The sequence below is a fragment of the Emydura macquarii genome, unplaced genomic scaffold (assembly GCF_026122565.2).
Source record: "Emydura macquarii macquarii isolate MOO-44397 ecotype Brisbane River unplaced genomic scaffold, CSIRO-AGI_Emac_v2 contig_2768, whole genome shotgun sequence".
In the NCBI taxonomy this organism is placed as follows: Eukaryota; Metazoa; Chordata; order Testudines; family Chelidae; genus Emydura; species Emydura macquarii.
The window spans coordinates 51046904-51072714 of NW_027132905.1; the positions used below are offsets into that span (position 1 = coordinate 51046904).

The 25811-nt window shown below is 64.0% G+C and overlaps 1 protein-coding gene across 2 annotated transcripts; it reads left to right on the forward strand.

The window, feature by feature from the left end:
- Positions 1-1143: 1143 nt before the first annotated feature.
- On the forward strand, positions 1144-23586 carry LOC137165135 (anoctamin-7-like). Of its 2 annotated transcripts, none has more exons than XM_067566219.1 (23): positions 1144-1275; positions 3407-3506; positions 4232-4416; positions 4536-4643; positions 4955-5091; positions 6722-6779; positions 7332-7442; positions 7715-7880; positions 8636-8726; positions 9412-9508; positions 9958-10101; positions 11419-11556; positions 12566-12664; positions 12990-13092; positions 14080-14191; positions 15830-15884; positions 16522-16619; positions 17182-17318; positions 17845-18050; positions 19866-20011; positions 20351-20441; positions 21914-22073; positions 23016-23586. In XM_067566219.1, exons 1-23 carry the CDS (start codon positions 1144-1146, stop codon positions 23045-23047), a joined length of 2706 nt encoding a protein of 901 aa, XP_067422320.1. In that variant the 3' UTR covers positions 23048-23586. The 2 variants fall into 2 exon arrangements, with proteins under 2 accessions (XP_067422320.1, XP_067422321.1); XM_067566220.1 differs by having other exon boundaries at positions 21914-22048.
- The last annotated feature ends 2225 nt before the right edge of the window (positions 23587-25811 follow it).

Here is a 25811-nt window from a genome sequence, read left to right on the forward strand (position 1 = left end):
AAAGATCCTGCTTGGGCCCTGAACCGACTTGTCTGTGTGCATTGTGCAAGGTGGCCAAAAGCGTAAAGAAACTGTGGAAGCGCAGCAAAGTGAACCGGGGGTTTACAATTCCTTCCCTTAGGGCAGGGAGGGGAAAACCTTATTTCTGGCTTCCCCTGAACTTGTAGCTTAGTGGCTCTTTAGGCCGGGGTGAGATGCGTGTAGACGTGCTGTCAGAGCACTGGCCTGGCAATCAGGAGGTCGGCGTTCAGGTTCCTGCCCTGGATGTGGGTGCCTGCTCTGTGCCTCAGTTTCCCCATCTGTGAAGCGGGGGTGATTCTGCCCTGCCTCCTGGGGCGAGGGGGTTGTGAGGCTGAATTCATCGAGTGTGGGCAGCGCTTTGGGATCCTGCGCTGGTGCGGGGAAGCTGCTGTTGTGACACCAGTTAGCTGAGTGCGGCTCTAACCACTAGACGCTGCTGCCTCCTACCTGTAGAAGGAGGACAAGCCCTTAATTCTTTCATGACTGGGTAATTCTAGCTTCCATCGGCCCTCCCCACCCTGCCATGCACCCTGCCATTGACCCTCCTGCGTCATGTGGGGCCCAGGCACCTCCAGCCCCACACCGGAGCAGGTCTGCATCCGCTGCTCTCTGCCGGGAATGGAAAGCTCCATCCATGCAGCCCCCCCTCCTAGGCAGGACTCCAGTCTCCTCCCCCAGCAGCAGAGCCTCCCTGCTGCACGATTGGAGCTCTATAAATACCAGCCACCGCTCGCTGCCGCTGCTGCTGGACCCCTTCCCCTGGCAGCTCCATCCAGCCCTCTGGAGACGCTCCAGGCCGGTGCACAGGGCAGGTGCGGGAGACCCACAGCAGCTGCCGGTTAACTAGGAATGCGGGTGCTTCCTTCTCCCTCTGCCACCGCTTCTCGCCCCCCCTCCTGGTGCAGGGATGCTGCAGGAGTGCTTTGAACTGGGGTTCCTGGAGTAGAGGAGCCCCCCACCCGACCCCCCACGCTGCTCAGTGCATCCCTGGGGCTGGAGCCCAGGCCCCCAGCTGCTCCCCTTTCGGGGCAGTGATCGCTCCTGGTTCCTATCACTCCCCCGAAGCGGGCCAGGGGGCCAGGGCAGCAGGGTCCTGACGTTGCCCACCGCAGACCCAGAGCCATGATCCGCAGGACGGGGTCGGAGGCAGGCGCTCAGGACACCAGTCTGCTCATCGCCCTGGAGGAGAGCCGCTCTCACCTGTCCAGCAGCTCCTCCAGCACCGTCCACAACGGGGGGCCCTACGCTGGCTCCGTGAGTACAAGGGGGGCCCACGGGGAGAGTGGCTAACCGGGCCCTGCGGGGGGCTGGCTGCTCGGGGCCAGCCCGGGGTCTGCTTTCCTGGAGGCCCAGAGGGAGGGAGCAGGGCCCCAGCAGAATTTTTTCGGACCCGGTACAAACTCGTAACACGGGCCCCCACCACGCACACACCCATGGGGGTTGCAGCCTGGGCCAGGCCCCCCTGGGCCTTTGGGCCCCGCTAAAGTGTACCCCTTTTTTCCCCCCACGTGGGGGCCCTGGGAGGGAGAGCAGGGTGAGGCCCACTAGCGCTCAGCAACCCGGGCCGGGCCCTGGCAGTGCGGCTGGCGGTGGTGACGGGATATTCGCCCGGGCTGCCTGGTGAGGGTGCGGGGGTGTTCTCAGGGGTTCTGTTCCCCGGGGGCAGCGGTGGGGGAGCCGATTGTGCTGCTCCCCGTCTGAGCTGACGCGGAGCAGTTGGTTCCGTCCTCGTTCCCTTAAATCTTGCCTGTGCTGGTGAGAAAATCACCCGGTAAAGTTGTATCCAGGGCACCCAATGCTGGGATGTGCCTGCCGCCCCGGTAGAACCCAGACGGGTGTCTAGAAAACTGGTGGATTCGTTTCGAGAAAATCCCCTGCTCTTCCAGCACAGTGCCCCCAACACGCAGCTCTGCTGACGCCCCGCAGTCCCGGTCTGCAGCCCCCCAGCTCTCCCCGGGCTGGGCCCCTCTGGACACAAGCTGCCCCTCTCGCCAGACTGGCTGTTGTTTCTGGGCCGGAGCCACCTTGACAAAAGACTCAGCTGAGACCGACACGCTCGTTTCACTTGTGGCCCTTGCAGAAATGATGCCTTGCTGCCCGGTCGCTAGAGCTGGTCACTACAGCCGGGCGTGCCGGCACCTGGCCTCAGGGAACAGACGGCGACCCCCACAGATCCACGTCACTGCTGGGGAGCCAGCAGCTCCGGTTCCCACGGGGGCCCCCGGGGCAGAACGTGGGTGGCATCGCCAGCTCCCCCTCGTCCCCAAAGGTCTCTGTGAGCCCAGGGTCTGAGCTGGGAGTGGAGAGCCCCCCAGAGCCCCCCAAGTCATGTCCCATTTCCAGCCTCTACTCTTTTCACAGCGGATGGACGGACAGACAGACAGGCTGCAGGAGGCCGGGGCAGGGATCCCTCTGACCTCCCTGGGCAGGGCACCCCAGCCCCACGGGGCCTCTCTCTGCTTTAGCTAAAGACTGGGAGCTCCAGTGGAAATACCTCACCCCTTCCTGCCCATCTGGAGGGCAGCGTAAATATCCCCGCCCTCCAGTGACCTCCACACGGACAGGGGTCTGTGCTCCCCACCCCCCGGCCTCCCCTGCAGCTGAGCCAGGCCCGAGGGGCTTCCCCAGGGGCATCTGCCTCCCGGGGCATCAGTCCCACCCTCCCTGCCTCGCCACAGCTGGAAATGCTGCTTTTCCAGCTGTTTCCAGTTCAATCCCCCTCCCCCGCCTCCTCCTTTCCCCGGGGCCATGCCTGGGCTGTGATCTTTATTCGGGGGGTGGGTCGGGTGCCAGTTTCATACCCTGCAGCTCTTGCCATGTCCCAGATCTCTGGGAACCGCCTTCATTATAAAATCCCTGCCAGAGCTGGGGGCAGGAGCCAGACCTGCCCAACCCCCAGCAAACCAACCCCCCCCCCCGTCATTCTCGCCCAGCTGCTGCCCCGCCCGATGTGGGTTTAGGGGCACAGCTTGGGTCTCTCCAGGGCAGAATCTCCTGCTGCTCTTTGCTCCACTCCAGGCCTGGCTGCACAGCTCCCTCCGGCAGGCGCCGTGTGTATTTCAGCCCCTGTCCTGGCTTCGTGCGGCGGCGGGATCCAGAGGAGGCTGAGCGCAGGAGGCTCTCCCTGGCTGCAGGCTGGGGGGGCCCCTGGCAGCGCAGGGGCTGCGGGTCGGGATGGAGGGGCCCCGGCTCAGCTGTGTGGCCAAGCAGCACGTCTGGCTGTCGCGAGTGCGAGATCCCGCCTGAGCCCTGGAACACCCCCCTACTGTGCCCACACCAGGCAGAGACCACGAAACCGACCCTGGGCGTGGGGACCACATGGGACGTCCCTGATCCCTTCCCGCCTCCCTCCCCTCCTCTGTCTCTTTTGTTCGCTGGCCGGCAGGATGAAGAGGATGAGGACGATCCCATCTACGTGCCCTGTGGCGAAGGCTGCGGCCCTATCCCCGGGGGCAACTACTTCCGAGATGGGCAAACCAAGATCGGTGAGCAGCGCCCCCGGGCCCTGCCCCGCGACGCCCGCGCTCGGTGCTGCGCGCGGCGTGGGGTTTCCGGTTCCCGTCGTCTGACCATGTGACCCCCCCCCCCCCCGCCCCGGTTCCTGTTTTTTCATTAGCTGTCCCCCGAAATCAGCTGCGTCCCAGGTCCAGTGACTCCGCCCCTCTAGGCTGGGGGAGGGACCTGGAATACAAACAGAGCTCTCCTGTCCTGCATCCCAGTCCCAAGGCCCTGAGAACCTGTGCTCGCTACATTTCTTTTCTCAGCACCATCATGTGGCAGAGGGTTCCACAGGCTAACGTGGCCGTAATTAAATGGCCCAAAGCTTTTGCTCGGCTCCCCAATGCCCCGCTCACACCTGCGTGTTGTGGCTCGGGGGCACCCCGTTCACCAGCCTGTGGGGGGGGCGCTGCAGGGCCCGGGGAATCTCTGCTAATGCTGGCGGGGTGGAGCCCCAGCTGGTGGAGAACAAGGGCTGCATACGCCAGAGCGGGGCTGATGTTCCATCCAGCGGCGGGTGGGGGGGCGTATGTGTAGGATCCCCCCCACTAGGGACCCTCGGGCAGTTCTTCCCCCCCACACCCTGCACGCTTTGGGTCAGGTGCTTTATTATCACGGTCATTTCCTCTGCTACCCCCCGGTCCTGCGGGCGGCTCCCGGCCCCTGGCCTGCTGCAGGGCCATCCCGCAGCCCCCTCCCCTTGCCCCCGCAGACTTCGTGCTGGTCTGGGAGGAGAAGGTGCGCCCCCCGAGGAAGAGGAGGGGGAGGCTGGCGTCCCAGGAGGGCAGCAGGGAGGCGGCCCCCGAGGCCAGAGGCGAGCGGCCAGGCGGGCGCCAGGAGCACTGGAGGAGGAAGTTCCTGCACAATCTGAGCAAGGCCGGGCTCCTGATGGAGAAGGTGAGTCCCATGCATGCCACCGAGCCCCTGGCGTGGCGCTGCCCCGGGACACTGGCACATGGCAGCTCAGTCGTCCCCCCCAGGGCTCCGTGTTCAGCCCCCTCCTGCATCCCCCCCAGGAGGAGACGCAGAGCGAGCGGAAGACCATCCACTACCTGAAGCTGAGTGCCCCGTGGGACCTGCTGGTGTTCTACGCCGAGGAGCTGAGCATGCGGGCGCCTCTGCAGGTCCGTGCGCCCCAGCAGGCTGGGGCGGTGGGTGCCCAGCGGGGCAGGGTCTCTCCATCAGCCCCCCATTGCCCTGTGCCGGGGAAAGGTGCCTCTGGCCCAGCTCTGCCAGCACCCCTCAATCCCGACCCCCAGCCCCCTGCTGCCCCACCCTGCTCCCCCCCTGCAGCTCTGTGATGCCCCTCAGTGCCAGCCTACAGCCCTCGGCTATCCCAGCCCCCCCAGCTGTGCTAGGGTTGTCTGTTTGTCTGTCTGTCTGGGAGGTTCCCCTGGCAGCTTCCAGCCCTGACGCTTCCCTCTGCCGGCCGCAGGCCCAGCCCAACCCGGACCGGAACGGCTCGGACGAGGTCCTGCGGAGGCTGCGGGTCCCCAACGCGCTGCGCCAGCACGTCCCCAACAAGCCCCCCGACTATTACACCTGCGCCTTCCGCAAGTCCAAGCTGGAGAAGTGAGTCTGCGCCAGCAGCCGGGGCCGCCCTGCAGCTGGCCCCACGGAAGGGGGCAGCGGCTCCCAATGGGCTGGGGCTGCGGGAACACACACACACCCCCACACACACACCCCGTGCCCGGGAGGGCCCATCGAGCGATGCTGGGTGGGTCCCTGGCCAAGCAACGGTTCTTCGTGGGCTTGCGGGTGAACTGGGTGATTGTGAAATCGAGAGTTTCCCCCCACGCCCCGCTCTGCTGGTGCCCCTCAATCCCGACCCGCGGCTCCCTGCCATCCCAGCCCTCGGGCCTCCTACGCCAGCCCTGGCGCCCGCCAGTTGGCATTATATAGCCTCATACCTGGTGGGCCAGCCAGACACACATGGCTCCACTGATGCCCCTCTGTCTTGCCCATGAGCACCACCCCCTAGTCCAGTTCTGTGCCCCCCCTGCTCTGCCGATGCACCTGTGTCACTGCCCCAGGACTCCCTGCTCTGCCTGCCCCAGACACAGACACAGCCGGCCGTTCATGCCGGGGTGGGACACGCTCTGGGCTGGGCCGGCCTCGGCTGATGTTCCAACCATTGACGTAGAGCCCCAGGGGCCCATCGCAGTGGAAGAGGTTTTCCAGCCCTGGCCGGGGGAAGAAGCATTGTCAGGAAATTCACTCCCAGCTCTCGACTCCTGGGCGCTTTGTGCCGGGAAGCCCTGCGGTGAGGGATGTCCCCGGAGAGGCCGGCAGACAGGCTTTTAACCGGCTAACGAAGCAATTATCGAACCTGCGCGGAAGGGAGGGGGAATGACTCGCAGGATCTCGGCCCTGGGCCCCATCCCCATAGTCTCTGAGCATCTCCCTGTCTTGACTGTGTTTTATCGTCTCACTCCCCTGGGGGCCCAGCCGGCCGGCGTGTCAGCCCCATTGGGCCACGGGCCCAGAGCGGCCGAATGATGTGTCCAAGGTCACCCGGCGTCTGGGGCAGAGCAGGAACTCGAAGCCAGGTCACCGCAGTCCCAGACCGGTGCTGGGCCGCCGTGCCTGTTCCCAGAGCTGGATGAAACTTTACTGAGCCCGGTGCCAAACATCTTTGTGGGCCCCCGTGGGACACTACAGCAGGAGCGCCGCAACCTCCCCCCGACCCCGAGCGGCAGGTCCTGCCTCTTCCGCTCCCCGCCCGGGCCCGGCTGCCAGGGACAGGGGTGCTGGGGGAAAGGCGCAGCGGGAGGAGGACAGAGCCCCTCTCCTGCCCCCCCGTGGCAGGCCAAGCAGAAATGGGGGGCAGGAGAGGCCGAGTGGGAGTGGAGTGAGACGGGGTCACGGTCCGAGTGTGGGCCCGGGTCCGTGGCACCACTGACACCCTTGTACACCCTGCCCTGCCTGGCGCCTCCAGATACGCTGGTGCTGGGCCCAGCACAAACACTGGGTAAATGAGACCGTGCGTTGCCCACGTAAACCTCTCGGGGGCGCTGTAGCAAGGCCCACTCCTCTCAGTGTCCTGGCCAGGTTCGTTTCTCCAGGCTTGTCCCTGTGGCTCTGCCGGGGGCGATGGGGACCCCGGGCCCGGAGACTCAGGCCGCCAGGCAGCGCCATCCTTGCTCTTCCATGCCCTGGCCTGCCGGCCACGGGGCTGTTGGTTGCCGTTTATCCCCCGCAGGTTCCTGGGCAGCCACTCCCGGGACTCCTTCTTCACCAACACCCAGAGACACTGCATCGTAAGTAGGCTGGGGTGAGACTCTCCTGCCCCAGCCCAGCCCCGGGGCCTCCCTGTCTGGGGCCGCAGTTAACCCTCTTTCCCGTTGCGCTCGAGGCGGCTGAATCAGCTCCGCGGACGCACCACACGGCGGGATGCCCGATTGAAATCCAGCTCTGGCCCCTACCTCTCTACCGGGCCCATTTAACCCCCTGGATCCAGCCCCTGCCTCCCCCCCCCATCTGTGGGGAACCCCCAGTCCAGGTTCCCCCTTCGTGCCCAGCTCCGTGCTTCTGCTTTCAGAGGCCCCACAGTTGGTGGGAAACGCTAGGACCAGCGACGGAGGAAATCTCAGGCTCCAGGGAGCGGCTGATTGCCCGAGCAAGGGTCAGGAAGGATCCCTCTGCCCTGTACAGCACCTAGCACGGGCCAAGGGGAGCGTAGGGGCAGCAGAGCCCAAGGCAGCTACTGCACTGGTGCTTCTCTGAGCCGGGGGCTATTGGGGTGGTTGTGCCCCACGCGCCATGGCCAGGGCGGGCTCTGCTGACGGCCCCGCTCCCCCTCGGCTCGGCAGGTCTACGAGATCCTGGCTCGCACTGTCTACGGGAAGCGGAAACGCGCCGAGATCGGGATCGAGCGGCTGCTGAACGAGCGGGTGTACGCCGCTGCCTTCCCGTTGCATGAGGTAGGGGCTGCCCGGGGGGGGGGCGCCCCACCCCAGGGTGCCAGGGAGGGAGCCGCCCCCTCGAGTTGTGATGGGAGGACCCGGGGAGGGAGCCGCCCCCCCCCAGAGCTGTGATGAGGTCCTGTTGGGTCACTGCGGCTGGTGCTTGGCGGGTGTCGTGGGCAGCCTTTGCCCGGCCTGCCCCTGGGCAGCGCGGAGACCCTGCCCCTCTCCCTGGTCGCCCCTGGCTGTGTGGGCAGCCGACCTGCCTCCTGCTCTGTCGCCTTGCCCAGGGCCCCTTCGAGACGCCCGAATACGAGGTCCCCGGCGAAGGCCTGAACCCGCGCCAGGTCCTCTACCGCTTCTGGGCCCAGTGGGGCTGCTGGCGCCGCTACCAGCCCCTGGACCACATCCGCGAGTACTTCGGGGAGAAGATCGCCCTCTACTTCGCCTGGCTGGGTGAGTCCGCCACCTTCTCTCTTCTGCCCCCTGGCAGCCTCTGCCCCCCAGCCACCGCCCCCCCCCCCAGCGCCCCGGTGCAGCGTCCGACAGTCCAGCACGGGGCCGGGATGGGGATCAAGGGGATTCTTCCTGGAGTTGCTGGACACACACAGACCCGGGGCTTCTCTCTGCTCCCAGCTGGGCTCACCCAGCCTGTGCTGCCTGAGGCACCGCCCGGCGCCACTCGGCGTCCTGGCCGCGTCTGGGCACTCTGCAAAGGCTGACCCCAGTGCTGCTGGTGGGGCAGATGACCTGGGGTACCAGCTGGGGCTGGACGGGAGGCTGGAGGAGGCCGTGAGCCGGGGGGTGCCGTGGAGCAGTCACCCACACCTAACTGGTACGGAGAAAGCCACAGGGCAGGACCCCATGGGCCGTTCCCCTGGCGCTGTCCCTAAGTACCAGCGGTGCCATGGGGGTGCTGCGCCAGTGCCCTGCGCTCCTGCCCCACGGGGGCGTGGGGTGGAAGAGGGCGAGCTGAGGTGCTGCGGGGCGCTCTGTGCCCGCAGCCTGCCGGGTGGGGCGGGATGGTTGTCTGCATTGTTACAGTTGGGGAAACCGAGGCATGGACCAGGGAAGGACTTGCCCCAAGCCAAACGGGGAGAACCCAGGAGTCCTGGTGCTCCACCCTTGATGGAGAGGGGCGGGAGCGGGTCTCCGGGCCCCCGTGCGGCCCTCCCCCAGGGGCTGGTCTCATGTGCCCGTCCCCTCTGCAGGATTCTACACGGCCTGGCTGCTCCCCGCTGCGGCCGTGGGCACCGTGGTCTTCTTGGTGGGCCTGGCGGCCATGGGAACCAACACGCCAGCGTGAGTCTGCGGGGCTGGGGTTGGCAGCCCGGGGGTGGGGGGTCAAGGGGGTGTGTGTGTGAGGGAGACAGCTGCCCCCCTACCAATCCCCCCCACCCTGGTGCCCTCCCACTGGCATTCAGCCCTCAGACCCTGAGTCACACGCTCTTCCCAGCCTCGAGAAGGGGGTGAGGGGCTCCCGTGCAGCGGTGGGGGGGCAGAGAGCCGGTGAATACCGCCCCCCGGCCCTGACTCCCCCGCTCGCACTCGGCATGCTTAGCGCCAGGCCCTGGGTGCACGGAGCAGTGATTCCCCGTAGCACGCGGCCTAGAAGCTGCCATGGCCCTGTGCTGCTGCCTCGCAGGGCGGGTGGGGCAGGGCCCTTGGCGCAGCAGGATGGAGACCTGCTCCAGCCGTCCTGACCCTTCCTGAAGGAAAAACCACCCCAACGTCCACAGAGCGTGGGGGAGGGGCTGTGGGGGGTTCTCTGATGAGAATTACCAGTGCAAGAACATGTGCATTCACGTGTGTCCGTGCAGACACAGGCCTGTTTGTATGTGTAGTTGTGTGCACACGTGGCGGTGCGTGTGGGCACCTGTGCGTGCGTGTGCATGTATGCGGGGGGGGGGGGTTGGTGAAGCGCTAGCCCCGTGTTTCTGCTCAGCAGCCGTGTGCTCCGCTAACCCAGCCTGTGCTCGCTGCCCAGACAGGAGATCTGCCAGAGCGAAGGCCGGTTCCTCATGTGTCCGCTGTGCGACACCTGTGAGAGCTGGAACATCTCCGAGATCTGCCCCATGGCCAAGGTGAGGCTGCTCAGGGGTGACGCAAGCCGGGCCCAGCTTCTGCTGCTGCAGGGGGCTGGATGCTGTGGGCTCCCCTAGTGATTAAAAAGAAATCCCCACGTTTGGGGCTTTCCCTGCACAGACGCCCGTGAACCCGTGCTCTGGAGCATCCGCTGGGCTGCTGCGGGGAGGGGACGGACTCTCTGACTGCAGGGGAGCTGCTGGCTACTCCAGGCGCTGCAGGAAGTGCCGTGGTGGTGCTGGCCCCAGGAGCTGGTACCAGCCTCTGCCAGGCCAAGGCGTAGGAGCGCTGGTTCCAGGAGAGCACCCAGGGCCAGCTGGAGGCGCCGTAGGGAGCCGTGCTGGGGGTCTGAGACTGAGGCAGTGAAGACGTAAAGGCACGTGCCGGGAAAGGGCTTTTTGCGTTTGGTGACGAGGCCGGGCGGCCCTTCTGTTCTGTGCCCCCGCAGGTGGGTTACCTCTTTGATCACCCCGGGACAGTTTTCTTTAGCGTCTTCATGTCCTTCTGGGCCGTGACCTTTCTGGAGTACTGGAAGAGGAAGAACGCCACGCTGGCTCACCACTGGGACTGCATGGACTTCCAAGAGGAGGAGGTGGGTTCCCCTGGCCATCCGCCCGCCACGTCTAGCTCAGTCCATCTGCTGCCAGTCCTCCTCGCTGCACGGGACGGGGGCAGGCATGCCTGTGCATGCACACGTGCGTTACGTAGATCCCCCGGGGAGCGGGGGGCCTGTCCCTTTCCTCCCTGCGGACGGAGGGGGCTGTGGCTGGATGCACGTCTGCACCCCCCACCCCAAAGCACAGGCACGGACCAATAGAGTTGAAGGAGACTGTCTGCAGGCCTCCAACCACGAGCTGCACCAGTCCCGGCCAGGGGAGCAGAGCCGAGCGCAGTGATGCACAGATTTCCCCAGCGGTGCACAGGGTTGGCAGATGTCGCTGTATCCCCCTGTATCCCCCTCCATGGTCCACCAAGGGCCCCCACCCTCAGGCTTCTGCTCCCCAGCCGTCACCTCTCTTGGGTGGAAACCCGTGTCTCTCCCTGCTGGCCGGGGTATTTCCAGGCTGCGCTGCCCTCTGCTTACACTGAGCAAGGCAGGCTGCTTCGTGGCCAGCGTCAGCGCTCGCTTTCTCTCCAGAGGCTCTGAGCCGTGTGTTGCCCAGTTACGCGTTACCCCCAGCTCTCTAAGCAGGCGCATTGATTGCTAAGGTAAGAGCATTGCAGAGAAAACCTGTTCCAAACCACAAAGGAGCATGCACAGGTGCTGGGCAGCTGACCGGAGATCACCCCCTCAGTCCAGCCAGCCTCGGCCCCCTGCTTAGTCCTGCAACCCCACCCAGCGCTCACAGCTGGAGCGCAGAACTAGCAGCCCCAGGAGTGGCAGAGTCGCCCCTTTATCCCCTCCGGGTCTTTGGAGAGACCCTGAATAGGGAATGAGCGGACCAAAGCCCTCCCCCTCCAGGGCGATGCGCCGACAGGAGATCTTCCAGAGTAGGTGCCTTTGCGTGTTCCTCTTCCTAGCGATTCCCCGGGGAATCTATTTCAGCCGGGTCTGCTCCAGCGTTCTAGCAGAGTTCTCCGAAGCATGGGACCTGCCCGGGGTTTGCATCGGCCTTGTTCCCTCCTGAAAAGAGGCCACGAGCTGTCCCACGAAAGGACACAAACGCTGGCCTTTGTAATACCGGGAACGCCCAAGATCCTTCAACGTAACTCAGCCAGGTTTGTCCGGGCGCTGGCAGGGCGTGGTCACACTTGTTGCTGCAGGCACCTGCAGGTGCCCAGTGCCCAGAAGAGTCCAGCAGAGCCGGTTCTCTCCCCAGCGGGGATGTCCTGAGAGGGGGAACCACATCAGTCACGCCCGGCTAAGCCCGGCTAAATCTGCCTCTCGCTCTGTGTCTCCTCCCTGCAGGAGCGGCCCCGGCCCGAGTTCGCTGCCAGGGCCCCGCGGATGGAGCAGAACCCCATCACGGGGCTGAAGGAGCCGTACTTCCCGGCGCGGGACCGCCTCTCCCGCATCCTGACGGGCTCCATGGCCATTGTTCTCATGGTAAGGAGGGTGGGGCAAGGGCTGACGTCCCCTGCCCGGGGGAGGTGGAGACGGGACGCTGCCCTGCTCTTTGAACCGTCTGGCTGGGGATCAGACTTGTAGCCCCCGGCCACGGCCCTGGACAGGAGGCAACCAGCACAGGTATCGGAGCTTGGGCCAGAAGCCGCCCGGGTGCGTCAGAGACACCCAGCGCCGGAGCAGGGAGAGGAGGTGCTGCTGGCAATTCCCATCCCAGACCTCTCCTCTCCTCTCCTCTCCTGGTAGCCGGGGCGCAGGCTTCTGGCCCCGAACACAGCTCTGCTGCCTCCTATCCCGGGCGGGTCCCCAAGGCCAGCCTTCCTCTCTGGCCGGGACTGAGACCCAGCAAACTCATCTCACTCTGGCCAGCGCAATGGCCACCACATGGTGGTAGTGACTTTTGTCACCGCTGACGTGGGGCAGTTTAGGCACAAAGGGGCCTGTGTCCCGTTCCTGATCCCCTGAGGCCTTTGCCCCCCGAGCGGAGCATAGGGGACCCCGGCAGAGCTGGGGAACACAGGAGGGGTTGTGAGGGAGGCCCCCGGACGTGGGCTGGGTGCCGACAGCTTTGAAAGGAGCCCCTGGCGCAGGTGGGGAAAGGTTAGATTGTCCGTCTCCACGTGACATCTGGCCTCCTTCGGCCGGCTGGGACGGGCTCCTTCCACCAGGAGAACGGGAGCTTCTCGGCACGCGGAGAAGGAGCCTGGTGGGGTAACAGGGGGTCCCCCAAAGTTGGGCCGAGACCCACCTGAGGTTGACGTCTCCACCAGACACTCCTCACTTCCCCCAGCCCCGCAGGAGAACTGAGGCCAAGAGTTGCCCTGAGCCCATGGCAAGCTGGGGTTGGGCGCTGGGAGTTCGGGGAGGCTCAAAGCCTGCGTCTCGCTGGCGCGCGGGAGCAGTCCGAGTCGGGGCGCTCCCCAAGTCCAGCGCCAGGCCGTCCCACTCCCGCCGCTGATGCCTGGCTTCCCCTTGCCCCCCCTTTCCCCAGCTGTGCGTGGTGATGATCTTCCTGGTCTCAGTGATCATGTACCGTGGCATCGTCAGCGTGATGATGTACCACACCGGCAACGCCGTTCTGATGACCCAGGTGAGCCCCCCGCCCTGGAGAGCCCCTGTCGTCCGGCTTTGCCCGGGGAGCTGGGAGCGACCAGGGCGGGAGCGCTGCTGGTCGCCGGGTGGGAACCCAGCTTTGATCCAGCACTGTCAGACTAGGACTCGGGAGACTCGGTTTCTATTCCTGGCCCTGTGCCTCAGTTTCCCCATCTGTCTAATGCGGCAAGTGACCCCGCCCTCCTGTGGGAAGTGCTTTGGGAACTGCCTTAGGGGCCAGGGGTGAGTTGTGACCCTGGAAGCTCCCAGGGCTGGCAAGGCTGCTGGGAGGGGAGCGTGTTGCTGTTCTCGCTGTTTTGCAGGCGGGGAACATAGCGAACATCAGCAGCACCCTGGTGAACCTGGCGCTGATCCTCCTCATGAGCCAGGTCTACACCGCCCTGGCGGAGACGCTCACCAGGTGGGGTGAGTAGGAGAAGCCCGTGGCAGTGCTGCTCCCCTTGTCCTGCAGCGACCTCAGCCTAGGCCCAGGCACTGAGCTGGGGGCGGGGGGGCCACTCCCTCTCGGGGCTGCTGCGGCTTGAAGGGCCGGATGGTGTCACCCCGAGACATGCTGCCCCGCACCTGTGTTGTGCAGGTGCGGGCAGGGCTCGGGGAAGGGCTGTACGGCAGATCCAAGCTGTGCTGAAATAAATACATTCCTCCAGCCCGGGCCAATTCAGCTGCCGAGACCTTGGCACCTTCCCGAGGGACTTTACCCTGCGTGGGAGGAGGGGACGGGCTCTCAGGGACCCACCGGCTGGTCACTCCCGCCGGGATAAGCTCTGCACCGAGGTCACCGGTGGGCCTATAGACTTTGTGAATGGCTGGTGCACTTGCCGCTGGTCTGTGCAGGTCACCGAACGCCCCTGCCAGTGCCTGAATCTTTTCCATGGCCTGGTCAGCTAGTAGCCCCTGTCAGCATACTCCCCGCCGGAGAGAGAACCAGACTCCCCCAGCTGCCGACTGTGTAACAACCCTCCCGCCATCGGTCCTCAGCAGGGATTGAACCTGAGACGTTCAGTGCCCAAAAGAGCCTTTCCCGCGTGAGCTAAAGGAGCAGCTTCCTAAGCGAGCAGCGATAGTAGTCTCTTACCCGGACCAGTCACGAGAGGGGGACAAACACCCCTGCTCCTGTAGTGTGGACATGTCTGGGTCCTGCAGCCGGCTCAGCCCTGATGGCCGAGCTGTGACTGGAAATCCTGGAAGGGGCTGGGCCCTGGTCTGTCAGCAGGAGGCGCTGGTGTGAGCCGGGGATGGCTCAGATGTGGAGTGAGGGGCGCCGGCGTCCTCAGTAGCAGAGGAGCCATGTGGGTGGGAAGTGACACCTCCTCCCGCTAGCCCGGGGAGCTGGCTGGCTAGCCGGGCACATGCGTGACTTGCCGCCGCTGTCCCCTCCTGTCCCCTCGGCAGAGATGCACCGGACCCAGACTCTGCACGAGGACGCCTTCACCTTCAAAGTCTTCATCTTCCAGTTCGTCAACTTCTACTCCTCCCCCTTCTACGTGGCCTTCTTCAAAGGCAGGTGCGGGACGAGGCGCTGCTCCCGGCGGTGTGCGTGTGTGCACGGGGGCTCAGGGTGACGGGAATTACACGTCCAGGGGTTCCCCGAGGCAGGGCGGGAGTGGAATGCGCTGGTAGCAAGGAGCCGGGCTCCAGGGGCAGACCCGGCGTCTGCAGCCGCCTTAGAGACGTTCTGTCCCCGAGCCACGCGGGGCTAGGCGAGGCGCCGTGTGCCGCTGAGCTGACACGAGCGACGCCAGCAAGCGTGCACAGCATGTGTGGCACATGTAAGTGTGCACGGCGCACACGGTGCATGCACGAGCCGTACACGTGCATGCCACGTGAGCGTACGACATGATGGCATAGGCGCCTATACGTGGTGCATGCAAGAACCCGTGGTGCATGTCAGCGTGCATGACACGTACAGCAACGTGCGCTGAGCGTGGCACGGGTTAGCAGGCTGGGTGGCTGTACGGCTGTTGTGTTACCCCGAATCCTGTGACTTCCAATCGCTGTTCGACGCCGTCCTGACACTGGTCAGGGAGATGGATTCTGGGCACGGGCGGCTGGCACTTGACACGCCCCTTCCCCCAGCTCAATCACATCCCGTGTAGGGCGGGAGCGGACCCAAGGTGCGCAGTGATCAGCCAGGGAGGAATGATGTGGTTCCTGTGGGAGGACAAAAGAGCAGGTGTGACTCATCTGTGGAGCGTCTGGCTGCGCCAGTCCTGCCCGGGGTCACAGTGCCATGTGTCTGCAGACACCCCTACACAATGGATGCGTTGTTCAGCTGTGGGCTGGGAGATTCCCCTTGTAACCACACGTGGGCAAGGTTTATGAATGCACCATTGAACCTATCGCTCGCCATCACACTGCTGTGCTCTCCTCCAGTGGGTCCTCGCGCTGGTTGCCAGGACGCTCTATTATTATTAATACATAATAGATTACATCGGAAACCCCCCCCATCCCCCCACTCATCTGAAAGAGGGTCAGATCCCCGGGGGCGTTGCATAACCAGCCAGCTGGCTGGCTCAGAGACGCCGCATCCCGGCTCTCCCTGCCACGGCTGGAAATTCTTCGGAACAGATGAATTAGCACCTAATTTATGTTTAAAACAATCCCAAACCTGCCGGGTGTCCTGAGTTCAGTCTCCCCTTGCTGGAGCGAAAGTGAGCTCGGTTCTGGAGCTGGTGAACCAGAATCCTGCCCTGCTCAGGGTTCAAACCCACAGCCTTGAACCCTGACCCCACAGACACGGACCCATGCAAAGTCCAGGCAGCTGGGGGGAAAAGTGAAGGGATTAAATCTACCTCCTTGCCAGGGAGGGCAGCCGGTGCCTTGGGGGCTCTGTCTTTGGGACAGGCTGGGCGAGAGCAAGGAGATGCGGGGTCAGAGGACGTGGCTAGGGCGTCTGCTCTGCCCTGCGTAGCAGAGGCCTGAGGATGTTTTGCTCTGTGCTGAGCCCATGCAGTTGTGTTTGGTGAAAGTATCTGCCAGGAAGGCAGCCGGGCTGGCTCTGTAGCCCTCAGAAGATGGAGAACCCCACCCAACCCCTTCAGCAGTCTGCCCCAGCGGTTAGTCACTGTGAGAAATGAGCAAGGCGATGCCTGCCCTGCCGCTGATCAGAGAAACACTGACCGGCCATCTCCTGTCCCCCCAGGTTTGTGGGGTACCCCGGGCAGTACGGCACGCTGTTTGGCCTGAGAAACGAGGAGGTGAGTATACGGGGCGGAGGACACCACAGGGAGGCTGCTATTTGTATTACCAGAGCTGTGGCCCAGCACCCCATGGCGCTAGGTGCTGTACAAACCCAGAACCAGGAGCTGGTCCCTGTTCCAAAGAGCTTAGATGGTTGGTCCTTTACCAGCTAGACTCACTGCTTCCTTTGGGTCCCTCCAGCCCATCCGCCGCGCTCCCAGCCCTTAGGAGACATTCCCCTTATCTCCCACCACAACGGCCAAGAGGGGCCCGGTCTTAAGGACCCTGCTGGGCTTCCTGTGATGCTGCCCGCAGCCAGGAAGACATTTCCACCCAGGGCAGATCACGGCACCATTGCATCTGGCAGTGGCCGCGCTCAGAGACGGGATGGGGGCTCTGACACGCTGAGTCGCTTGGGGCTGCCAGTGGGCGAGGCCGTGCAATCCCAGCTATCTCCCGACCTGCACTGGGAGCGTGTGGGGCAGGACCTCCCGAGACTCAGGTCTCTCTCCCTCAAGCTGGGTCGTTCTACACCCGGGGAAGTGCTGGGGGCTGCAGGCCGAGCCCCTCACCGAGCGAACCCAGGCCAGGTGAGCTCGCCCTGTGCTCCCAGCCTGAGTCGCCGTGTGCGCCTGTCTCTCCTGGCCCCTGCAGTGCGGCCCCGGGGGGTGCCTGATCGAACTGGCGCAGCAGCTCTTCATCATCATGGTGGGCAAGCAGATCATCAGCAACATCCAGGAGTTCGTCATCCCGTGAGTGCCCAGCGCAGCCCTGGGGATGGGGGCAGCCGCGGGGCCACGGCAGGACACCAGACTGCTTGGCGTTCGGGGGCCAGGCGCTGCTGGCGCACACCCCACCCCAGACCCAGGGCTGGGAACCATCAGGGAGCCCAGGCGGGAGCCAGAAGGCGCGGGGCGGGCCAGGCTTGTGAGTGAGCGCAGCCTTCGGTTACAGGCAGGTGCCTGCGGGCATCCTGCCACTCAGTGACGGGGAAAGGAGGTTTCCAGGGCTGAGCTGGGGCCTGGTCCGTACGGCCCAGAAATCCAGCCTGGGTTTCCCCTCTTGCCATGCCCGGGGGGTGTCTGGGGGGCTCTGGCACTGACCCAGCTGTCGCAGAAGGCAGTTTGCACCTATGATGGTTGCAGGGAAATCCTGGGCAGCGCCCTGGTGCCCGTGTGATATAGGTTAGGGTGCAGCACAAGGCCACGTGCCTTGCTCCCTCTGGCCGTTATCAAAGCAGCCCCCGCCCTCCACGCACACACAGGCAGAACCAGCCCATGGATTTTCCTCGGCCCCCCTTTCCCCTCTCCGCAGCAAACTGAAGGCCTGGCGGCAGAAGCGCAAGCTGGCCAGGGTGCGGGGCGCGCAGCTCGGCCAGGAGCCCCCGCGCTGGGAGGAGGACTACGAGCTGCTCCAGTGTGAGGGGCTCTTTGAAGAGTACTTGGAGATGGGTGAGCGAGGGGGCGCAGCCGGCCGGGGTGGGAGAAGCGCAGGCAGCTGACGGCCAGCGACTCCGGCTGGGCCTGTGTGGAAATCCCAGATGGCGGGCCACTCGAGCTCCAGCCTTAATGATGAATGCAGGGCTCTTTGTGCTGGCCCCGCTGCTGGAGGGAGCGCGTTGGCCCGGACGGGGGCGGGATGTTTGATTTATAAATCCAGCTATTCTGGGAGCTCCCAGCCACGAGCAGCAGGGGCGTTGCTGGGAGCGGGGCAGACGTGCTGGCTGTGAAGGGGGTACCCCAGTCCCAGGTACCCCTGTCCCAGCCTGTCCCAATAGGCAGCGTTGTAGAGAGCAGGGCAGGAGTGCGGGCGAAGGGGGAGCTCCCAGCTGCCCCACTCCCAGCAGGAGGTGCTCCGTGGGGTGGCACAGGACAGCGGGTGATGGGGGCGCGCCCCGCATGGGGTGGTGGCGGCAGATCCGGGCTGAGCACCCTCCTGTAGGGCAGTTGCTCACGCCCTGCTCCCTCGGGTTCCCAGTGCTGCAGTTCGGGTTCACCACGATCTTCGTGGCCGCCTTCCCGCTGGCTCCGCTCTTCGCCCTGCTCAATAACTGGGTGGAGATCCGCCTGGACGCCCAGAAGTTCGTGTGCGAGTACCGGCGCCCGGTGGCCGACCGCGCCCAGGACATCGGGGTCTGGTTCTTCATCCTGGAGGTCCTGGCTCAGATCTCTGTCGTCATCAACGTGAGTGCAGAGCTGGTTTCTCGGAGGCCGGTCCCGGCGCCCTGATGGGTTTCCCAGCCACAGCTGGGATAGTCCCCAGGCCGGGCGCTCAGCAGCCCCCACAGCCAGGAACAGTCCAGTGCCCTTTCCTCTCAACTCACCCACCTCTGGGCCTGCCCCTCCTATGCCCTGCTGGCTCCCTGAGCACGGGACAAAGCCTGGCGGCTGAAGGAGCAGTGAAGAGGGGGTGGATTTTGCCCAGTCTGCCTGCGGGATGGTCTCTGAAGACAGGAGGCTGCTGGAGCAGGGTACCACCTGCCCCAGCTTTCCCTGCACCTTGTGCCTTGTTTCTCTGTCCAGGTGCTGGGGGTGGGAGGAGCTCCGTCCCTATGGCATCCTCCTGTGCTCCCCCCGTCTCCCTATGGTACTCAATCCCCCTCTCCTGGCTCTCTGCCACCTGACCCCTTCCATCTGGTCTTAGGTGAGGTGAGAGACAGCGTTCTTTGGCAGGGTAACGAGCCTTGTGGATGGGGGGATGTATCTCGACTTCGGTTAGCTTTTGAGACTGTCTCACATGATCTTCTCCTGAGCAAACTAGCGAAATACAGCCCAGCCGAACCTGCCGGAGGGTGGGTGCACGACTGGCTGGAGAACCGGGCTCAGTGAGTAGTTAGCAATGATACACAACCGAGCGGGACGGGCCTATCGATCCTGCGGGGATCTGTCCTGGGTCTGCGTCTGGTCAATATCTTCAGAAATGATTTGGACAATGGCCTAGTTTCCACTTGGAAAGTCTGCGGACCATACCAGGCTGGGAGGGGTTGCAAGCACTTCGGAGGCCAGGATTAGCATTCAAAACCATCTGGACAAACTGGAGAAATGGTCTGAAATGAAGAGGGTGAAATTCAGCCAGGACAAATGCGAAGCCCTCCCCTTAGGAAGGACCCATCAGTGGCACCTGTCCCCAGTGGGCAGTGACTGCCGTGGGGGTACTGCGGAAAGGGATCTGGGGTATAGTGAATCACAAACGAAATATGTCAGTCTGGGATGTCTGAGCAGGAGTGTTGTAAGCAAGACACGAGACGTCATTCTTCCACTGGAGGATCGTGTCCAGTGCTGGGTGCCACGTTTCAGGCAAGATGTGGGCAAACTGGCGCAAGTCCAGAGCAGAGCAAGAAGAATGATTAACGGTCTGGAAGACCTGGCCTGTGGGAGAAGATTGAAAGAACTGGGCTTGTTTAGTCTGGAGGAGAGAAGACGGAGGGGGGCAGGGTAACAGTTTTCAAGAACATAAAAGGTTGTTAAAAGGAGGAAGAAAAATTGTTCTCGTTAACCCCTGAGGATAGGACAAGAAGCAATGGGGTTAAATAGCAGCGAGGGCAGTTTAGGAAAAGCTTCCCAGCTGCCAGGGTAGTCAAGGACTGGAAGAAATTGCCCAGGGAGCTTGGGGAATCTCCATCAGGGGAGATTTTTAAGAGCAGGTTGGACCGACAGCTGCCAGGGCAGGTCTGGATGATGCTTAGCCTGCCTCGGTGCAGGGGATGGACTAGGTGGTCTCTCGAGGTCCCGTCCAGGCCTCCCTCTAGGATTCTGTGCAGTCCCTGAAACCCTGCACTGACTTGGCCACTCTCCTCCCGAGAGCGTGGCTGGCCCCAGCCAGCCGTGGGGGGCCGGGGTTCCCCTCCTTCATCGCTCCCTGAGGCCTGCGCCCCCAGACACCCCGGAGGCAGCGCCGTGCATTCCTCGGCAGGGAACATCAGCTCAGGGGGGTGGCGCTGTTCATGGAGGGGTGGGCTAGGGGGTCTGGCCCTTGAACCCCGTCCTTTGCACACGCAGGCCTTCCTCATCGCCTTCACCTCGGACTTCCTTCCCCGGCTCCTGTACCAGTACGAGCACGACGGCCAGCTGCAGGGCTACGTCAACTTCACCCTGGCCTACTCGCCCCGGCGCTACCTGGCCACCAGCAACCACACCATGTGCAGGTGCCAGGCTCGGGCCGGGAGGGGGTTCAGGGGCTTGCGTGAGATGAGTTTGCTGGGTCTCAGTCCAGTTCCCAAGGGGCGGTTCCCAGGAAGCCTCCACCCCCATTGGCACCGGCTGGCCACTCGCTGGCAGGTCAGCAGGGACCCAGGGCTGAATGGGCCTGACCTCCCCACTTGCCCCCCGGAGGGGCTCCAGGTTGGGGGGATGGCGTGTGGGAGCTGTGCAGATAAATGGGGGGGGGCTGTCAGTCAAGTGCCTTTCCCCTCCTCCCACCAAGGAGAGGCCCACGAGTAGGGGACCGAGCCAGCCCCCCCCTAAGCTGCTGCTCCTCTGTCCAGGTACACAGCCTTCCGCGATGCCAGTGGGAATTACACCCTCTTCTACTGGAAGCTGCTGGCCGTCCGCCTGGGCTTCATCATCGCTTTTGAGGTGAGGCTGGGCTGGCACTGCGCGGGCACGGCCAGCGTCCCGTGGGCCCCCCTGGCTGCTCCGAGCCCCTGCCACTGTGCTGGCCCCGGCCTGAGAGCAAGGGCTGCCCCTTCTCCTCTGCTCTGTCCCTTCAGGGTCCTAGGCTGTGCCCAGCACCCTGGTATCTGAACACCAACATGCCCCAAGTCCCCACGGTCCCCTCCCCAGCCATTCCTCCATTCATCACTCTTCTCTGGTGCCCCCAGCCCAGCACCTCGGTCAGAGCTGCACGGAGACGTCTCCTGCTCTTCTCCCTCCGCTGGCTGGAGGAGACTCGGAGTGCTGGCTCGGTTCTGTCCAAGCGGATCAGAAACCTCCAGGGGTTTTGCTCTTAAGGGCAGAGGACTCAGGCTGGACGCACAAATCTCCCCCCGAAGCCCCAGCTCGAACCAGCCCCGAGCTGTGGATCCTCTCCAAGGGCCAGAAAAGTTCTTTCCTGCTCGGTCTCAGTTATTTGCATTTTCACCTTCCCCTCCTCCTGCCCCCGGCTCCATCCAGAGGCCCAGGCACCCTAACCAGGGCAGCCGGCTATCCAGCATGCCCGTCAGGAGGAATGTGACGATGAATCTGGGCTGGGTATCCCAAGTCCAGCTCCAGCAGAGACAGCAGGAATCTGGCGAGAGGCTGTGACTGTTGTTTGGATTTATTTGCGCTACCGTCGCACTTAGGAGCCCTGGTCACAGCTCACAACCCCCCCCCCCCCCGTGCCAGGCGCTGTACGAACGCTGCACAGACACGCTCCCTGCCCCTGGGGGTTTGGTACGAAGTTCCCAGCATCCAGGAATGCAAAGCCTTGGTTAGGTGGCAAACCTGGAGGTGTTGAAGACGGCCAGTCACCCGCCGGGAGCGGGAGGGACGTTGGCTGGGGCTGTTTCTGAACAGGGCTGGGCCAGGACCTTGTGACTCAAAGGGGAAGGGACGGACGGCACTGAGTGTGGCCCGAGGGGTGGGGGGCTGGGTCCAGGCCACGGTTAGCACCCCGCCTACTGTTTAAAGACGTCTCGGCGAATAACCCAGTGGCTTGCGGCGGGGGGCTGGTGGAGAGCCCTCATTTGCTGTCGGACTGGGATCCACATAGCCGACAGGGCCCCCCCTTTACTGTAGTAACTGAGCCCCACACAATCTTCCACGTGTCTGTCCTCACGACTTCCTGTGAGCAGGGCAGGGCTGGTATCCCCACTGCACAGATGGGGGGCTGAGGCCCAGCAAGGGCTCTAACCATTGGGCCAGCCTTCCCTTCCGGCCCAGCCTAACAGGATCGAGAAGACTTCGGCATTTCGAATGGAGCCTCTTTGAATCTTGTCCTGTCTTCTTGTTTTTCATGTGGCTTGCTCCTCTCTGTCCATCTGTCCCTGCGTCTCACTTTCTGTCCGTCTGTCCTTGCCTGCCCCCCACGTTCTCCCCTTGCTGCTTTCCCCTCCTCCCCCTACCAGCACGTGGTCTTTTTCTTCCTGCGCCTCATTGACTGGATGGTGCCCGACGTCCCGCGGTCGCTGGAGCTGAAGATCAAGCGGGAGCGCTACTTAGCCAAGCAGGCGCTGGCTGATAACCAGGACGTGCTGCTGACGGTGAGTCGCGGCTCGGCTTCGCCGGGTCAGTGTGCAAGGAGCCTGCAGACGTGTGTCCGTCCCCGTCCCTCTGACATAGACGCAGGCGAGCGAGTGACTCACAGGAGACCCCCGGAGTGGGAGGCAAGGATTTCCCGCTCTGTCCCCACGCATAGCATCTCTCTGCCTCTCTCTGTCCTTCGCCCGATGTGCCAGGCCTCCCTCTGCCAGCGGCTCTTCTGGCACCGTCACGGGCACATCAGGAGAGGCTGGTTTTTGTTCTGCGGTCACTTAGCAAAGTGAGGAGCTCAGAGCTCCGGCTACTGCAGGGCATAACGTGGACAAGGGTGTGAGATTCCACATGCACAGCTCTGCCGATCCAGCCAGTCCGGTCCCCCCAGCTCTGCTGATACCCTTCAATCCTCATCTGCATCAGCTCACCCCCTCTTCCAGGCCTGGGTCCTCCCCACCACCCGCTGCTAGCCCTCAATTGCCACCTGCAGCTCCCCTGCTCTCCCAGTCCGGGGCCTCCCTTAAGCACCGCAGTATTGGCAGTGGTTTTGTGATATGCACAGACATCTGGCTCACATGGCAACCTCAGCTCGCAACTTCAAAGGCCTGTAGGCAAGAAATCACCATAGGAAAGGAGGCTCCTTTAGGAGGGATTGAAAGCAGGAAGGGGAGGCTGCTTGGTGTATGAAAAGCTGATCTCATATTTGGCCTGTGGAACTCACTGCCACAGGATAGTTGGCGGCCAGAGAGGAACGGGCACTCGGGTGTGTCACTGCGCAGGGGCGGCTGTACAGTAGCTGGAGGAAGAGTGCAGCCTCGCCGGCTTGCAGGATTTTATTACACCCCTCCCCTGCTCTAGGTACCCCCTGTTGTTGCAGTGCTGCTGTGTGGGCTCTGTGTCGCTTGCAGGATGGGGCCTGGAGTCGATCCCGCCGGTTTACTTCTAACCCTGCCTTTCCCTCCCCTCCCTGTGCAGCGGGCAGCCTTCCACCCAGCAGCCTGACCTAGCAGCGCCGGCTGCGGGCGGCCCCCGGGTGCTCGGCGGACGGGAAGGCAGAGCTGGCTGGGACCCGAACTCGCCCTGGGCTGGCTCGCGGGGGGAAGCGGCCCGCCACGGAGCCGTCCGGAGGGGACAGTGAGGCAGCGCGATCACAGCACCGCCCCGCGGACACCTTCCATTTCCATCATGCCTGGGCGAGGCTCAGGGGAGAACCGCCCGGCCGGGGTGCAACTAACGAGGCTGCGCAGCTGGCGTCCGAGGACTGTCCCGAGCCCACGGGGCCGAAACTGGTCACGCTCCACGGCGATCAGCAGTGGGGCCCCCACGCGGCCGGCTCACTCTGGCCCCTTCCACGGGAGCCCCCCGCATCTGTGAGTGGGGCTGGCGGTAAAGCCCAGGCCACCCCCTTCCCAAGGTGAGTGGCTCCGGATCACAGAGCAGCAGCTGAGAGGAGGCACTGAGAGAAACCCCGCTGAGCCCCCGGCCACGCAGGGCCCCCGCCACGCTGTATGTGCAGGGCAACGAATAAAACCTGCAATGACCTGCCGGCGGCTGGCGTGGTGGTGTGGTGGGGGGGCCGGGTGAGCCGCTTGCTGTGTCCAGGGGGCCGGGACCTGCTGCTCCCAACATCTCCAGCTTTGACCCGAGTCTGGCCCGCGGGAGCCAGACAGGCTTTCCTGCTGCAAGACACTTCAGTCAAACACGCGTGCCTGGGCTCAGCCAGGGCAGCTGGGGAATAGCCTTTAATTGGCTGCCGTGTCCCCTTTGTGCTCCAGCATGGACTGCGCTGCAGAGCAGGACCCTTTTGCAATGTTCCTCTTGCACCATGGCGGCCGTGCCCAGGCCCCTAACTCCCATAGGGTGGAATCAGCCGTCCAGCGGCTCATTGATCAGCATGCTGCTTCCCCAGGGGCAGCCCTGCTGCCTGCCGCAGAAGCTCTGCCACCACATAGAGTCACTGTGGCTGCTCCACGTCTCCTCCGGGATCTTGGACAAGCTCCTCCGGCCTGTGGCCCTTGGGCGCTGACAGGCCGTGGGTCCCCTGCGTGCGCAAAGCAACACCAGCGTCAGAGGCACGGTGTGGCGGGGTGCCCAGGTTCCCCCAGGGACCTCCCTGGGAAGGGACGGGAGGGACCCTTCGGGGGAAAGTGCCTCCTTTGCGAACCTGAGCAAATCAGTGAACACGGAGGCTAATTACCCCCCCGCACCCCAGCCAGCTCTCTTAGCCTGTGGAATTCGGCGCCTGCAGCGGGGCGGGAGGGAGCGCGCAGCCGCCCCTGTAATTTACGGCCCCGCGGAGGAGAAGGAGCCAAGGGGAAGAGAGGGAGGAAGTTTGCACGCTCGTCAGCGCTAAATCGTTCTGAAATGACACGGTTCAGTAATTGCGGCTGTCCAGGGACCCGGGGAGGAGCCCTGCCGGGAAACCCGCCTGGGGGGGCAGAACGGGACCTCGGGCACCTCCAGCAGAGCCTGTCCCCAGTGCCAGCCAGCGGAGCCTTTAGAAAGTGACGGGCTGGCTGGACAGTGCTAGCCCCACGCTGGGTCACAAGGCCACGGCGCCGTCCTGCGGGATCTTCAATGCCTGCAAAGGGGACAGGGGCTGGGTTTTCCCCGCCGACTGGAAAGACGGGGCTGCGGGGGGAGGGCGCGCCCCGAGCGGCAGAGGAGGCAGCGTCTCACAGGGGAGAGCAGCTGCTCCGGCCCGTGGATGGTCCCTGGAGCTCGCCGCGTCCTGGACTGACGTTCTCGGGAGGATCCCAGCGCAGGAGCAGCTATAGCGCATCCAAGCGGGAGGGCAGCCAACCCCGAGCAATGGGCCTTGATCCAGCCCCTGTGTCCTGCTCGCTTCCAGCGGGGGCCATGCTTGGGACCACTAACCCAGCCAGGATCACGGGCCAGGGTGACCCCACTCCACCATCCTCCCCCCGCCCCAGCTAACGGCTCCTGCACTGCCCCCAAAGCGTTCCCACGTGCCTGAGAGCATCTTCCCACCCCCGTCAATCCCCATAACGGGGCGGGGGGAGGGTGTTTGAGCGCCTGCGCCGTGAACTCATCACCCAGCGGGCCGGTGGCGAAGCTGGTCTAGGACTCGGTCCACTGAATCCCCCGGGCCACACTGCCGCTGCAGCTCTCCTGGCCAGGTGGGATGCCCAGCTCCAAAGGGGTAGCTCAGAACTGGAAAAGGTGCAGAGAAGGGAAGGAGGAGGGGATGAAACAGCTTCCATCTGAGGAGAGATTAAGACGACTGGGACTTTTCAGCTTGGAAAAGAGACAGCTAACGGGGGGTATGCTAGAGGGCTATAAAACCATGACTGGTTTGGAAACAGTGGGGTCACTCAATGAACTGAATAGGCAGCAGGTCTGAAACAAACATAAGGCAGTACTGCCTCACACAACACGCAGGCGACCTGTGGAACTCCTTGCCAGGGGATGTTGTGAAGGCCAAAAGTAGAACTGGGTTCAGAAAAGGATTAGACAAGTCTGTGGAGGATAGCTCCATCAATGGCTATTAGCCAAGATGGTCAGGGACGCAGCCCCGTGCCCTGGGCGTCCCTAAAGCTCTGACTGCCAGAAGTTGGGAGTGGACAACAGAGACTGGCTCACTCAATAATTGCCCTGCTCTGTTCGTTGCCTCTGAAGCAGCTGATACTGGGCTAGATGGACCATTGGTCTGACCCTGTGTGGGCATTCTTACGTACCCCATGCAATGGCTATAGCCTCCATGGACCCACGGACCCAGGTGAGATCCTGGCGTGGTGCTCACCTGGAAAC

Bases quoted from the DNA above. Each gene is read 5' to 3' on its own strand.
- LOC137165135 (XM_067566219.1), top strand. From the start codon at position 1,144: ATGATCCGCAGGACGGGGTCGGAGGCAGGCGCTCAGGACACCAGTCTG. The intron at 4,417-4,535 runs GTGAGTCCCATG...CATCCCCCCCAG, and splicing joins CCGGGCTCCTGATGGAGAAG to GAGGAGACGCAGAGCGAGCG. The intron at 11,557-12,565 runs GTAAGGAGGGTG...CCCTTTCCCCAG, and splicing joins CCATGGCCATTGTTCTCATG to CTGTGCGTGGTGATGATCTT.